The following is a 17,338-nucleotide window of genomic DNA, read 5'->3' as shown; positions in this document are numbered from 1 at the left end:
ATATAAACAGCTCATACAACTAAATATCAAAAAGCAAGTAACTTAATCATAAAATGGTCAGAAGACCTGAATAGACATTTTTCCAAAGAAGACGTACAGATAGCTAACAGACGCATGAAAAGAGATTAACATCACTAACTACTAGATAAGTGCAAATCAAAACAACAATGAGATATCACATCACACCTGTCAGAATGGCCATCATCAAAATACCTACAAATAATAAATGCTGGAGAGGGTGTGGAGAAAAGGGAACCCTCCTACACTGTCGGTGGGAATGTAAATTTGTTCAGCCACTATGGAAAACTGTATGGAAATTCCTTAAAAAAATAAAAATAGAGCTACCATGTGATCCAGTAATCCCACTCCTGGATATATCCAGAACAAAAACTCTATTTAGAAAAGATACATACACTGCAATGTTCATAGCAGCAGTATTTACAATAGCCAAGTCATGGAAGCAATGTAAATGTCTACTGACAGATGAATGGATAAAGAACATGTGGAATATATATATATATATATATATATATATATATATATATATATATATAAACAAACACAATGGAATATACACAAGCACAATGGAATAATATATATACACAAACACAATGGAATAATACATAAACACAGTGGAATAATACTCAGCCATTAAAAATAAAGAATGAAATAATGCCATTTTGCTGCAACATGGGTGGACCTAGAGACTATTATATCAAATGAAGAAAGTCGTTTCTCAAGACAATTTGGCCTTATATAACCTGAATCCTGGTAATAATTTAGGTTAAGTTCTTAATATCATTGGGTGGGAATACTTATCCTTTTTCTTAATGTTTTAAAAAATATTTTAGTCAGAAATTAGTCAAGGCAAATATTAGGTCTCCACTGAAGGCAATCTTTATGATTGGCTCATGTTATATAAAGGTTTTATTTTTCCAACAGGCTTCTTATGAATCATATTGCTTCAGTTTTAATTTTTCTTTTAGATAAATGTTCACTTTTTCCTCATCTTGATTAAAAATAATTTATGCAAAATTTTAATTCCTTCAATACATATAGGCATGAGTTAACATTTTTCCTGTAAAATACATGTTGGAATTCAAACTTAGTAGAATGTACATATCTCTAATTGCATCACTAAAATTTTTTCTTCACTATAAAATTTTAGTTAGTTAATATTTTATTAACAATAAATTTATTAAATAAGGTAATTAAAAAGAGATAATACACTATACATGATCTAACAAGTATATTATTAAGCATTATTTGGACAATTAAATGTAAATCTAATACTAAGGTAAACTGGGATATTTGTTGTATAGTAGAGACCAAGATAAACAATATTTCAGCCTGAAAATGGGTACATCTTGACCCTTGCTTGGCTTTTATTGTGGAATGTTGTGTCAATCAAGTCAGGAGCTAAAGTGAGTTTGGATTTTGTTGTTCTAAAGGCACCCTAATTGTATCACAAGCTTCACATTTCTTTAGAGTCACCTTACTTTTGAATTGTCCTTACTTCAAAAGAAGGGAGGGGAAGTATTGGATTACAGTGTATGTTCTCAGTGCTTGCTCCACCCTCAGCTTTAGGTCTTGCCTTTTCCTCTGTGCCTGAGAGAAGGTAAGCTGTCTCCATGCTCTTGATATCCTCAATTAACTGCAGAATTCTGTTTCCTGTATCTCAGTGGCCTTTAGCTAGGTTGGTGGCAGGGAATATTCTCTGTTGTTCTTGTTCACCCTCTATTTTGGGCAGTTACTGTGTCCCTGAGTCTCAGGCCTGGCTTTCTCAGTGATTCTGCCCCATTCTCAGCTTTAGGAAGACATTTCTAATGGTCTGGGTCCAAGACATATTCTTGCCCCTTTCTCCAGATTCAACAGGTCTTCTTTACCTGTGCTCCAAAGATGTCAGGGTTTATTGCCTTTTTCTAGGGTCTTAAGGCCTTTGCTCCATAGGGGAGTTATGGAAGAAGGTGGAATATTATGCCTTTCTTGCTGTGGCAGCCAACCCCTTCCACTATGCCTGCCTCACCAGGGAGGATTTCCCAAGACTCTCCATCTAGTCCCCAGTCCTATGTTCGAAAAGAGCCTGTGAATTGGTACAAATTTCCCTTGTTTCTTTGGCTCCCAGGGTTATTCTCATGATAGCCACATGCAGCCTCTAGCAATTCACTACAAATTTTAGCTGAATTCTCCTTACTGGTTTGTAAGGCATTGGTGTCCGTGTAATCTAGGTAAGCAAAAGTTGGGTCCTGTTTCTCCTTGCATTCCTCTAACTTAGATTCAAGTTACTAAACTTACCTGTAACCATCAACTGTCCAGCGAATTCAAGAAAAGTTGTGGTTTTTCAGAGTAGTCAACTTTTTTGTTGTTTAAAAAGTGGTAGCATTATGATCTTTCCAGATTTCTATATTCCAGGCAGAAGTAAGAATCTCCACATTTTGAAGTGTAAGTAAAACAAACTTCTTTTTAAGAAATTGTGTTGCTAAAATTGACCTATCAGAAAGTAGAAATTCTTAGCAACTCAGTATTAATGGACGAAGCTGATGAAATATGTCTTGGTGCAAGGAGTTTTCAGTTTTGTGCTAGCAACCTTGTGGCTATCAAAAGCATTACATGTTTTCTGAGTTGTTTTCCTCTGTTACTTGGGAAAGAGCAGAGCAGTTAATTAGATATGTGTATTATAGGTGACATGCAACAACACATGGACTTTTCCTGGATTAGAATTTCTTTTAATGTAATTCAAATAATGTAGTCCAAACCTAAAATTAACCCCAACTATTAGTTTTACTTTATATTGTAGGTATAGATTCTCAGACATTCTGGAAGAAATAATTACAATATTAGTATTGTAAACTTTGTTTTGTATATTCTGAAAACATCAGAGAAGGTTGCTAATAATATAAAATGTTATCTCTTTGGTCTGTTTTCTCATTTTAATTTGACAATTTTCCTATTGTGTCATAAAGAGTTTCATAACTTAAGCCTTTTGTACCCAGTGCAAAGTCTCACATACTTTATGAGGCAGTGATTGTAGAAATGGGAGTACCATTCATCACTTTATCCTCCTTAATGCAAAGTTGGCATTTAGTAACATATCAATTGGTTAGAATGGTCATAGGGAGGGTGAGAGGGAGGGAGACACAAGAGGAAAGAGATATGGGGATATATGTATATGTATAGCTGATTCACTTTGTTATAAAGCAGAAACTAACACACCATTGTAAAGCAATTATACTCCAATAAAGATGTTAAAAAAAAAAGAATGTCATAAAATTCTCAAAATGTAGTGAATATGAATATTAAAGTTGGGCAGAATTTCTTAGTTTAATGGTTGCTCATTAGCTTGGAAAACTTATGAGTTAAATGAGCTTTGAGTCTATATATTCCTCCTAAAAACTTATATTTCATGAAACTATTTCTGATAGAGGTGAATAATAAAATGAATATTGGAAAATATCTGATATAATTTTAATTGAAAATGTAGAAATATTACATCTTGGAGATGCTCACTCATTGGGGTACTTCATTACCTTCAAATACTTTGTATTTAAATTGATTTAAAATTCACTTTTAGTAATTGCCAACTAATAAATACTTTGTGAATTACATTATGAGTGAAGAAATGAGAAACTGAAATGTTTAGTCCATGTTTCACTGAGAAACTACTGTCATTGTTGAAGCCTTTATAGAATTAGAATTGGAAATTTGTTGAACACAGAGTTCTATGCAATTTTTACTAATTATTCTTAACAGTGTAGTAATTACCTCAGAAGGATTTAGAAAGTTAAGTTTCTAATCTGGCTTCAGTGTTCTTATTTTATTTGCCAAAGAAAAATGGCTTTAATTCTCTAGTAAATATTTATCTAAAGTAGGTAAATCTCACAGTGCTAAGGGAATCAGATTAATTTTAGAGCATCCTCTAGTCACTTTAATTCTATTTTTCTTTATTGTTATTCATGGAACTACTATTGAAGGAATATATACATTAAGTAGCCATTCAAAAGAAATCATGGTCTGTTTACTTTGAATTCATTACTTAGTCTTTTTTATTATTAGCTATTTCCAATATGTGAATGAATATTCCATCATCAAAAAGTGGTTTTTCCTACAATAAATTCCCTAGAATCAAAATATGGAAATAGGGTCAAGAAAATTATTAATAAGTTAGAAATTTTAGGACTGTTTTCATAAACTAAATATCATTTTGATATTTATATCATTTCAATGATATTTGCAATACAAACAATAATAATCAGAAAGTTTATTTTCAGGCATTCATTTTTATTGCTTCACTTTATGTGAACTGCATAGACTGATATTACACAGACAATATATTTTTTTACTATCATATGATTGAAATTTAATAATAGCAGTCTATCTTGTCGACTTTTTCCAGTGATGATTAAATGACAGATTTTGAAAATTAACTTACTAGGAGTTCTTTGAGAACTTATATTTGAAATGAACCAGCCCTTCCCATCCAAGTCACTGTTCACATTTCAAGAATGCAAATTTGACAAAAACAAAACCTTTCCCCCCAAAATAGCAAAGCATGAATAATAAAGTAACAATGAATTTTATTTCCTTTGGTAATCAATTTATAGTGATTCTATTAGTCCTTTTAAGATTTTATTTTTTATTAGTCCTAGATGTTTATGTAGGGTATGTATGCATATCGTTTCCTGATTTGTAAAAATACTTGGCAATCTACACAACTGAAAGCCAGAGGAGGTAATAGGTAATACATATAATCCAACTAGCAACCTCTTGATTTATAGTGGACACTCCTAACATTTTATCATTAGAATTCATAATTCAATAGCCAATTTCTATTCTTACCATCTGTATTGGACGTGTATTAAGTGCTCTAATAAAGATGGTCAAACCTTCACCGGTTCAAAGCAGATAGATTACTTCTCTCTCATTTAACATTTCAGAGGAAAGTTAATGATAGGGTGGATAGGTTCCTCTGGTTCACAAGATGATCCAGGAATTTAAATCTCTTCTAACTTTGTACTCCACTGGGGATAGATGGTCAAAGCTGGCTTACAGAACCACATGCTCATAGGAAGAATTAAATAGAGGATGTGAAGGGCAAGCAGTTTCTTCTTGAAAATGTAAGGTGGAAGTTGCATGCATGAATTCTGGTTTCATCTCACTGACTAGAATTTACTTACATCATCAAAATCAACATCTGAGAGATTGGAAAATGTAGTCTGTAGATATGCATGTACCTTAATAAATTTAGGGGATTCTCTGCCACTAAAAGAAGAAAAGAGAGAACACAGAGAAAATGAAAAATTGGCTCTGTTGCTGGTGATACTGATAAACAATGTTTTTAAGTAAACCATATTGTTGTTGCAAAAACTGACTTTTGAGTGTATTACCAGTGATGTTCCCCAGTTCCATTTTGTTCTTCCCACCTCCTGAACAAGGATTAGGATATTTAATTGTTGAATTGCCCTCACTTCTGGACATTATCCAATCCAGACCTAGTCCCTCCCCCTTCTCTAATTTCTCTTTGTAGTCACTTAGCATAAGTCCAAATCCTATAATAAACCCCTCCCAACTTTGTCTGAGACACCTTTCCCTTCCTTGTTTGAATTCAGTCATGTTCCTGGTGGTCTTTGGCTGGTTGGCTTTGACAAGGGAGAATCGATATAGGTATACAATTGGTAGTCACTGCTATATCTTGCTTCATAAAATGTTGTGTGTACTATTGTGAATTAAGTAAAGGGGAGGAAGACATTGTCCTTGCTCTCTAAATGTTCTCAGTCTCATGTGGGCAATATAAGCAAGCATGGATACCTGTAATATGAGATAAACTAAGACAGTACTGTAACACAAGTATAAAATACACTGTTATGGAGGGGAACGGGGAGATATTAATTAATGTTCTTAAGGGCAAGTAGAAAAATTTGAATAGTCCCTTTGGAAGAAGAGTGATGTCAACTGACACTAGAAATATAGGTTAAATTTATATTGAAGAAGGGCAATCTAGCTTCTGGACCAAATAAGCACAGATGTGAGTAAGAAAATAGAAGAGCTTAGTAGATGGATATGGCAGGAGAGTGGGTTGATTGAGGATGTAAGATGAAATGGTAGACACCAAATTTAGAGTTTTAAATATAAGATTAAGAAGTTTAGCTCTTTATCTCCAGGCAATATGTGATACTGGAATACTGCCTTGAGATTAAAACAAGTTGCATTATTTTGTTGGGAAGAGGTAGGTGGATACTTTAGGGAAAAGAGAGAGAATTAGAATATCTGGAGCCTGCAAGACAAGTTAAGAAAGAATTATAGTAATGTAGGTTTGAAGTTATAAATTACAGCAGCAGTAGTAAAGCAGTAAAGAAAGAATTGCATATAAGATGTTGAGAGAGAAGCACTTGCAGAATTAAATGTCTACATATGATGCCGGACAAAAAGGAGCTGAAATTTTGAGCTTTCATGACTTGGAAAAAAGTGGAGATATTAAGACAGAGAGATAAACAATGCTCTTGATGGAAACAGTAATGAGTTCTGATTTAGATCTGCTGAAGATGAGTTATCTGGAAACTTGGGTCTAAAAATTAGAGGAATAGCCATATCTAGAGCTAAAAAAACTGGAGAGTCAGCTGTGCAATCTATCAGTGAGTGATTAGACTGGGATACCAGCACTGATCATGGTCTCTCTAATGGTGCTGGCCTCTAGCTCCTTACATTGTCCTCTAAATTCCTTTGCATTCAATGTTTCATATGTGTCTTAAAGCAGGAACCTTGGCTTCTCTCTTTCTATTTGTATCTACTATACCTACTTCCGGCTTCTAGAGGTAACAACTCAAACAAATTTAACAATTCCTAGAACCTGCTTACATTCCTTCTCCTCTCCCCATGTGGCCATTTTCCTTCTAGATTTTTCATAGGCCTCTGAAAGAAACAGGACATTTTTGGTAATTCAGGTTTTTTTAGTACCTCTGCATCATCACTGTGAAAATCAGATTTTTCTCTTCTGTTGCATTCTGCTGGCCAGCAATACATGAAACTAGCATATTAAATCATATAATTTTTAACCTAAAGTGTATGTTTGATATACATAAGTTATACTGAAATACATACAGCAAAGTCCATGAAGAGAGTACTTAAATGTTCTGATTACTAAAAGTGTCAATCATCAGGTATGGTTTAATTTCACTCTTGGTTTTTACAACTGTTTTTGCCTATTGCCTACCCAACTCAATTTTTCTGTTATTTTACTTCATTAAGTTTTAACTGTTTGTAAATTTGTATATTAAAAAGTAAAATTTTTAAACTTATAATTGCTTTTAAAGAAAAACAATATATTTTAAGTTAAAATGCCTTCTTTCATTGCTGTATATAATTTCCCTATATCTATAATTGAGTACCCTTATACTGGGGTTTTGTCTAAATTTTCCTTCTAAGCAATTCATGAACACATTGCTTCCCTATTGGTGAGGTTAATGAATAGAACCAGATCTAGGGTGGGGGGGTGTATGGAACAGAGGGAGCAAAAGGAACTAATCAAAGCAAAGCCCAGCTCATGGCACCAGAGAGGGAAATCTGGACACAAAATTGAAGATATAAAAATTTTAAATCACATGAAGCTTTTTAAATAGCACAAAAACTGTTACTTAAAATATGTCTACACATAAAAGAAAATCTAAAAGATGACTAATTAAAACTTGACACAGATTTAGTTTCAATTCAGAGATGTCGGAAACTGGAAAGAGTGTTTGCTCTTACTCCTAAAAAAGGGGAAAAAAGGTGGACAAACTGCTAATTAATTACTTTGTTTTGAAACAGTCAGAAAACTGAAATTGCAGGGAAAACAACTAACTTGAATTTTAAGGTTGATCCATGTTGTTGCATGACTCAATATTCATAACTCTTTGCTGCTGATTAGTATGTCATTGTATACATATGCCAGGTGTTGACAGATACCTGAGGTATTTCCAGTTTGGGGAAATTATAAAGTTGCTATAAACACAGATGCCGAAAATTTACAATCAACTTTTTTATATCTATTTGCTGGGATTTTTATTGAAATTATATTGAATATATAGATCTAATTGTTAAGAACAAGAACTTAACAATATTGAGTTTCCTAAACCATAAATACGTTTATCTCTCCATTTATTTAGATCTTCGACTTCTTTCATCAACATTTTGCTGTTTTCAGAATAGAGATTTTACATATATTTTGTTAGATTTATACCCAAGCACTTATTTTTCATACTATCATAAATTATCTATTCACTTATATCTCTCTAAATATTGGGCTGGCCAAAAAGTTTGCTCGGGTTTTTCCATAACATGAAAAACCCGAACGCACTTTTTGGCCAACCAATATTTATAGCTATATCTATTCTTTCTATCTACCTATCTGTCTATCTATATTTTAGTTTCAGTTTCCAGTCATTCTTTGCTTTTATGTAGGAAGATGATTGACTTTTGTACATTGACTTTATATGCTGTGACTTGGCTACATTCACATTTTTGTTCTAGAAGATTTGGGTAGATTTAATGAGATTTTCCACTTGTATAATTATGTGCTTTGTGAATAGAGAGGAAATCACTTAAAATTTCTATTACATTGGATTTAATTCTGCCTGTTGAGACTATTCTAGAATGATTCTTATCTTATTTCCATATCACTGCTCTTTCTATACTGGAAGTTCTCCTTTATATCTCCCCAGGGCTTAACAGTACTCCCTACATCTGCTTCTTTTACTGTTTCTCTTTAAACTCATATTCAGGATACCTCAAAAAACGAGTCAATCTACTCTATGTGAGCACATTATTTTAATATATATTCCTTTGAAAAGGTAGTGCCCAGATTATATGCAGCATTCAAGTACTAACTGTTTCAGAGTCAAATTGTACTCTTTGTGGTAGCAGAGCTGTAATAATGGTAATAGACTATGTAAGCACATATAATTCTTGCAGTGAACCTATGAATAAGTATTTTTATTTCTAATTTGTAGATAAAGAGACTGAGGCTTGAAAAAATTAGCAAATGTGCCCAGAGTTTCTCAGGTATATGTGGTACAGCTGGTATTTGTACCCAAGTCTCTTATATCAAACCCATTGCTCTTAAACATTATTCTAGCTTAAACCAGCAGTATAATTGATAGCACATTTTTTGTGTATGAAATTGTATTTACACTATAATTTTTGATAATAAAATTAGTGCTATAACTAATAAATAGATAAATAAAATATTGATTTTATTTCTATATTACTTATTTATATAACTCTACTTTTACCATTCATTCTTATGGATTTTGTCAGTTCTTAATAATTGCCTTTTATGAAGTATTATCTGCTAATTGTTAGTTTCTGCAAATGTTTTTCAAACCCTAGCTTACAAATATATTTCCACTTTCCAGTGAGAGTTTAAATTTCACACAATGAGATAAAATAGTAATTAAAGCAACATCCAAATAGTAGAAGAAATACAATTTTGAAAAGAGAAAAAAAAATATAAATAAGTACTTTTATGTTCTTAAGCTAGCTCATAGCTTCCAGAAATCAAAGAGCATCTGAGAGCACAATTATTAATTAACTAGATTCCCAGAGAGAGATATTTACACAAGATGTTTTCAGGGTTAAGGTTTTTTTAGATTGCACGTTAGCAGAAGTTTATTAAATACTGATAGGCTGGTGAGAGTGCAATAAAACATTATGAGTAGCTCAATTTATAGCTGAGCAGTTTTCCCTGATCATTACTTTGGCAGCCTTGCCCAACTCTGAGCAAAAGCAGAGCAAAAAGACCAGACTAGGAAATAAGGTAAGTTTACTGATCATATGTCTTCGTTACTTTCGTGTTTCCAAGTAATTGTGTGTTCCTTTAATTCATGTTAGCAATATTCCTGTCTATCTGCACTTGTTTAAAATAGCAACTATAACATATTTTCATTTGCCATTTTAAATATATAGCCCCTTGTACTAAAACAGGAAAAAACATTTCTAAATTTCTTTAAAGATAGAATATTTTCTTTGCCCAGCTCTTCATTAAAATTTTTGTCAGACTCAAGTAGAATCATAGCAAGTTTAGTTGAATTGCTCTATATAGATGAAAATAAAGATTAAAAATATTTTGAAATGTAAAGAAATACTCTATGTATGATTAAATATATTTTATTTAAGAAAAATATATATGCCGAATAGAATGCTACATTTATAAAGCATTTAATCTTTTGTATCTGATCTTTTAAAGATCAGTCAAGTTAGCATCTAATAAAGTATTACTCATTTTGAAAATAAATATACAGAGAAAGGACATCAGTATATAATTTCCCCAAAAATATTTTGCTTAAAATTACTGTGATCCAAAATACGATCACTGTAATTACCACATACAGCATATGAACAGCTTTAGTACTGATCATTTATAAGTACTCATATGAATAATTTAATTTTGGTACATTAATTTTATTCTGATTATTTTAGCTTAAAGAGGGTTAGCTTCAGGACAATGTGCACTTTTTCTTAGATTTCCCTTAACAAAAGAAATGCATAATCCTTTTTATTGCTTTTTGATCTCAAAGTGAAATTACTTTGAGTGATAGTTAAACTTATTTAAAATTAAACATTAAATGCAACTGTGTTGTTTCTCACATAACATTGAGCAACTGGGTTTCATTTTCTAAACAGCTGCTTAGATCATGTAGCTTTATTTAAATTTAGCTTACATTCATTCAGGTTCTCTGAAGATTCCTGACGTAATAAACAGTTTACATATCTATAACAGGAAATCATATGCTAAAATTGAATGCTAATCTTTAAACATTCAATCATAAGGTATACTTTAAAAATTGAGCTTGTACTTATTCGATGTCAGGCTCTGAACTACTTTCATGATTCTTGCTATTAGGAATATAACAATCCAATGGAGGAAATTAACACATGTTTAAATAATTGCAATAGATATACTATGTGCTATTGTAAAATGGGAAGAGGATAGATAAACTCTGCTTCTGAAAGTAGGAAAACATTCACAGATGACATGGCACTTGAACTGGGCATAAATTGGAACTAACCCAGAAGAGCAAATGTGGAAGAATTGAAGAAAGATTAAACAGCATTTACTAAGAAGACATGTTATTCAAAAAAAAAGATATTTCATTGGTGGGGATAAGATAAGGGTATAATTCTGAAAATATTCTGGAGGTAGAATCAACAGGACTTGTTGAATGATTTAATGTGGTAGAAAGATATGAAAGAGGGAAAAGAAGTTTTTAGGTTGGAACAACTGAGTATGTGAGCTGACATAGATAGCTACAGGAGGAGGGACTGGTATGAGAGGGCAAAAAATTTTATTTTAAAACCAGCAATCTAATCTATAAGAGCAATTACTGTGAAAATTCTGAATTTCTATCTAGGTATATGCCATTGAATTAAAACATATAAAAACATAAAATACAGAAAAGCCATGGAAACTTAAAGACTAGGAGAGATAAGAGATGTATGGTCAAAACTAAGTTAAACAAATAAGTTTTAAGATAATTACTAGAGAAGAGCTCTTCCCTACCTACATTTAGGCACCTCTGGATGCTAACTCAGATGCATAATGTTATCTGAAATGAATATATATTTTTGATGTGAGAGTTTGGTATATTTTATTTGCTATTTAAGGGTGGAACTTGGAGAGCATGTAGTTTAATTTTTTTTTTTTTAAGAAACAACTCCTAAATATATACCATATGTATGTGTGTATATATATATATCTGTGTGTGTGTGTGTGTGTGGTGTATATATATTTTACAACATTTTCTATTGTATTCTTTTATATAATTATATTTATTTTCTTTACCACATATTTATATTTATATTCTTTTCCACAGTATCCTTATAAGAAAGCACTGTTGGAATTGGAGCACAATAGTTATAGTACGAAGAACTGGAGTTTTTGACTTTGAAAAAAATAACATTTTCTCTAAGCCTGAAGTTCCTAATGACTAAAATGTGAATAACAGCATCTCCTTCATACAATTGTGGAATTAAGGAACATAATGCAAGCATAAGCTTTCTTTGACTTGAAAAAATGTTCTAAAATGAGAGAGCAAGATGCACCTACTTGGAGATCTTTTTCCTTTTGTATTTTCATTTTAGTGTACTACTATAATGTGCATCATTAATTCATTCTTTTTACTTAAAACCACATGTGTTGTTTACACTTTTGCCAATGTGTATTATTTTAGATTACAAACTGATAGAGCTGTCTGTGGCTCTGCTTGTGTTATGCTTAGTAGACAAAAAACCCAAATGTGTATAATTTTATATTAATAATGGTCACTTATTGTAGTTGTATACTCTACATTTCAAACATATATTCCTTTTCTTTCTTTAGATGGCAAGGAAGAAATTTACTGGATTAGAAATCTCTCTGATTGTCCTCTTTGCTATAGTTACAATAATAGCTATTGCCCTAATTGCTGTTTTAGCAACTAAGACACCTGCTGTTGAAGGTAAATAATATTGAAAATACTTATTATAGTGAGGTTGAGATAAAGTTTACTACATAATAATTATGGATTTTGAAAAGTAATCTATATGAGATGAAATGCATGAAGAAAGGTCTCAGGTATGTTACACAATTACTCCAACTTTTTCTATCCATTATATTGCAGGTTTTTCAATGAAGCATCATTGTAATTAAGGAATCTATGTGCTTTGATATTAATGGCCTTCCCCATATTGTGTTCCTTAAGAAATAGCAAAGAGGCAAAAGGATCAGGATGTTAATGAACAGTGGAATAATCATCTATAGTTACCAGTGAGGTTCTTCTAACTAGTAGGAAATCTCATTAGTGGGGTTTTGCTCTGGGTTTCAGACACCTGCAGGGAGGCAGGGGGGAAATTTAGGGGGATAATCTCTTTGTCATAGGCTTAATTTTTTATTAAGAAGAGAGACGTCGTATGAGAAAAACAGGTAGCAGGAATGAAACAGGCTTGAAACGTTTATTTTTTTTTTCTGAATATTTCTACCCATGTTTCTTCACCTTCTTTCTTCATCTCTAAAACACAATTTTTAAGCACAGTGGGAATATACATTTTGTTTCCTTTTGAATCTACCTCAAGACCTCCTGTGAATGTATTTTGATTCTCTGAAGGAACAGTCAACAGGGCTTTGACAGTTTTAAATATCATTTGGATCTTTCCCTTTTGGTGACTAGGACTTGAATTTGTGGGGTTTATTTAAATGCAAAGTTTATGTTAATTTTCATTATATATACATTTATGAATACTTTCAATGTATTTGTTACTTGAAAAATTAATTTAAAACGATGTTTTCTTTCATTGACCTTTTTCTTTCCCAGAAGTCAGTGGTTCTACCTCAACCCCTGCTACCATTCACACCACCACTGTGTATCCTGGTTCAGGAAAATGTCCAAGTGTGCTAAATGATCTTATCAATGAGAGAATAAACTGCATTCCAGAACAATTTCCAACACAGGTCTGCAACAAAAGTCTTTAATATTTTTATGAATAGATATATAGTATGATAATTATATTAAGATAATTATATTAAGATAATTATTTACTATTGGATCAATTCCATATTTTTAAAACTCTAGCCATTAATTAGGCTGCATTCTTTTTATTGTATTTATGTATGAACAGATGAGAGATAATGGAAATTACTGAGCTTGCTTTTCTGTACTTCCTTTCAATTCAAATTAACAAGTTAATATTTTCCCATGCTTAACAAGCTATTGTTAAAATATAAATCTTCATGAAATTCTATCCTCTCCAATCTACTTCTTAAAAAAATGTATAACCTTTGACAATATAGAACATTTGAGAAAGAAATCTACATTCTATTAAAGTATTTGTGATGATAACATTAAGAATAGTCTGTGGAAAACTAAGTAACTTTGATTCTTCTAATTTTTAAAAATTATTTATTTTTATTATTTGGTAATTGGGGAGAAGGGGCTCAAATGGAGAAAAGTAAGTGTAACTGAATGGATTCACATAACCTTGACTCTCCCTTGGTCTTCATAACTTGCGTGAGATTAAAATGTCAATGAGTGAATTTGTGTGTGTGTGTGTGTGTATTCCCATTTTGCAATGTCTGTATCAAAAGTCACACATACTTTAGATTCTGTTAGGTAATGACCCTCCAAAATGCTCAGCTCCTATTTGCTCTCATTTGCAATATACATATTTGCATGTGTATGGGTGCACACGTGTGTGTATGTGTACCTGATACCATTTTAATTTGATGTTAAAAATAGGAGAGAAGTTAACATGTATACTGTCAGCTGGTGAAAGTGGAGGCTTTTAACATTTTTTTCAAGACAAATAACCAAGAAGAAAAAGCTCACAAGCATTCAAATTATGAAAACATGTCACACTAATAAATTTAAATATTAAATAGATTTTTGATTATACCAATGTTAACACACAGCAGCACCATGTGACTCAACTTTTACTATAAACATATATAATTTTTCTTCCACTTCATATAAACTTTCCATATAGATCATAAAATTACTGAGAATTTAGTATTTTACTTTATTCATTGGATGTTGCAACAACTGGCACAAACTAGTTTAAATCACATTGAACTACTAATTTTCTGGAAATAACTACCTTAAACATTTTATGTAGACTTAAGTTTAGGGCCATATCTTCATCTTTATAGCCTCACTTGCAACTTGATACATAATTGGTACACAATAAATATTTTAGTTCTTCTGCATTGACTACATGACAACAGAATAGACTGTAATTATCCAGAGGGCAGGAACCTTTAAAATAACATGAGCTTACAATAATATGTATTGATATGTAAATCTGATAAATCACAACTCAGAACATCAGTCTCGGATAGGGTATAATTAATTCAATTCATCAAATATTTATATTTCTTCCAAGTGAAAGGAACAAAAGGATAAATGATATTTTAGCACATTATATATTTGAAGAAATAAGATTTTTTTTAAACATTCACTCCGACATTTATTGGAATGAGTGTATGTTTAAAAAGTAGAGATTGACCCATATGATAACAATACTAACCCCATGATTCCTTTAATAAATGTTTTATCAGACACTTTGTGCAGCTCGAGGTTGCTGCTGGAGGCCATGGAATAATTCTCTTATTCCTTGGTGCTTCTTCGTAGATAACCATGGCTATAATGCTGAGGGAACAACATCAACAAATACTGGTGAGAAGTGTTCTATCATGATGATCCAACATATTTTACGTTGAATGAAAAAAGTACATTTAAAATTTTTCTTTGGAAAGATATCTTAAATAAAATCAAATGGGAAATATGTACACAAAAATGTTCAATTTGGTATATTAAGGACATTTTTTGCATGATTGTATCTTCCAAATGAAAAAACAAAGTCATTATATGTGACAGGAAAGAAAATTAGAAAATGTGAAAATATTTAATACTTATTAATCTTTGTAAATAAAGTCATAATTCATGCAAACATTTTTTCTTTCTTTAAGGACTTGAAGCCAAATTAAACAGGATACCTTCACCAACACTATTTGGAAATGACATTAACACTGTTCTTCTCACAACTCAAAGTCAGACACCCAAGCGTTTCCGGTTCAAGGTTTGGTCTTTGAGATTTCTAAAGAAAAGTTATTAATAAAACACATTATGAATAGACTTTTCACCCCAACAAAACATTTCCCTCTTAATAAATATTTATTCCAAAGCAAAAAACTAGTTTAGACTCTTTACTCCACTTCTCTGAGACTGTCTACTCAAATATAACATAAGAAAATTTTCTCTGGCAGTAGTTTTTGGAGAATTTAATAATATAGTCAATGTAAAATATTTGGTACAGTGTCCTGAGAATTAACACTCAAAAAACTTTAGCAATTTTTGTTATTCAACTAAAGACTGTGATAAAACATTAGTTTAAAATTTAATTTGAGAAAGATGTTAATTGTTCTATATCAATGTGACACACCCTCTAGTTCTTTTTACTGATATCACTTCTAGTCATGATTTCTTTTTGAATTTTATTTTTTTATACATCAGGTTCTTATTAGTTATCTATTTTATACATATTAGGGCATATATGTCAATCCAAATCTCCCAATTCATCCCACCACAACAACCCTCCACCCCCACTTTCCCCCCTTGGTGTCCATACATTTGTTCTCTACATCTGTGTCTCTATTTCTGACTTGCACACCGGTTCATCTGTACCGTTTTGCTAGATTACACATATATGCGTTCATATACAGTATTTCTTTTTCTGTTTCTGACATATTTTACTCTGTATGACAGTCTCTAGGTCCATCCACATCTCTAAAAATGACCCAATTTCATTCCTTTTTATGAGAGTAATATTCCATTGTATATATGTACCACATCTTCTTTATCCATTTGTCTGTCGATGGGCATTTAGGTTACTTCCATGACCTGGCTATTGTAAATAGTGCTGCAATGAACATTGGGGTGCATGTGTCTTTTTGAATTATGGTTTTCTCTGGGTATATGCCCAGTAGTGGGATTGCTGGGTCATATGGTAGTTCTATTTTTAGGTTTTAAGGAACCTCCATACTGTTTTCCATAGTGGCTGTATCAATTTACATTCCCACCAAGAGTGCAAGAGAGTTCCCTTTTCTCCACACCCTCTCCAGCATTTGTTGTTTATAGATTTTCTGATGATGCCCATTCTAAGCGGTGTGAGGTGATACCTCATTGTAGTTTTGATTTGCATTTCTCTAATAATTGGTGATGTTGAGCAGCTTTTCATGTGCCTCTTGGCCATCTGTATGTCTTCTTTGGAGAAATGTTTGTTTAGATCTTCTGCCCATTTTTTGATTAGATTGTTTTTTATTTTTATTGAGCTGAATGAGCTGTCTATATATTTTGGAGATTAATCCTTTTTTTGTTGATTCGTTTGCAAAAGTTATCTCCCATTCTGAGGGTTGTCATTATATTTTGTTTATAGTTTCCTTTGCTGTGCAAAAGCTTTTAAGTTTCATGAGGTCCCATTTGTCTATTTTTGGTTTTATTTCCACTACTCTAGGAGGTGGGTCGAAAAGGATCTTGCTGTGATTTATGTCAAAGAGTGTTCTTCCTATGTTTTCCTCTAAGAGTTTTATAGTGTCCTGTGTTACATTTAGGTCTTTAATCCATTAGGAGTTTATTTTTGTGTATGGTGTTAGGGAGTGTTCTAATTTCATTATTTTACATGTAGCTGTCCAGTCTTCTCAGCACCACTTATTGAAGAGACTGTCTTTTTGCCATTGTATATCCTTGCCTCCGTTGTCATAGATTAGTTGACAATAGGTGCGTGGGTTTACCTCTGGCCTTTCTATCCTTTTCCATTGATCTGTTTTTGTGCCAATACC

General features: G+C 32.1%; 1 protein-coding gene across 1 annotated transcript in view; it reads left to right on the top strand.

The window, feature by feature from the left end:
* The first annotated feature begins 12,349 nt into the window (after window positions 1-12,349).
* SI (sucrase-isomaltase) overlaps window positions 12,350-17,338 on the top strand; it is a 98,928-nt gene continuing 93,939 nt past the window's right edge. The window contains exons 1-4 of the mRNA XM_032630533.1: window positions 12,350-12,467; window positions 13,320-13,456; window positions 15,059-15,176; window positions 15,470-15,579. Coding sequence (XP_032486424.1) covers window positions 12,350-12,467; window positions 13,320-13,456; window positions 15,059-15,176; window positions 15,470-15,579 — 483 coding nt within the window. The remainder of the gene's footprint in view (window positions 12,468-13,319; window positions 13,457-15,058; window positions 15,177-15,469; window positions 15,580-17,338) is intronic.

The sequence above is a fragment of the Phocoena sinus genome, chromosome 4 (genome assembly GCF_008692025.1).
Source record: "Phocoena sinus isolate mPhoSin1 chromosome 4, mPhoSin1.pri, whole genome shotgun sequence".
NCBI lineage: Eukaryota > Metazoa > Chordata > Mammalia > Artiodactyla > Phocoenidae > Phocoena > Phocoena sinus.
Note: the sequence above shows the minus strand (reverse complement) of the source record. Positions and strands in the feature narration are given on the sequence as shown.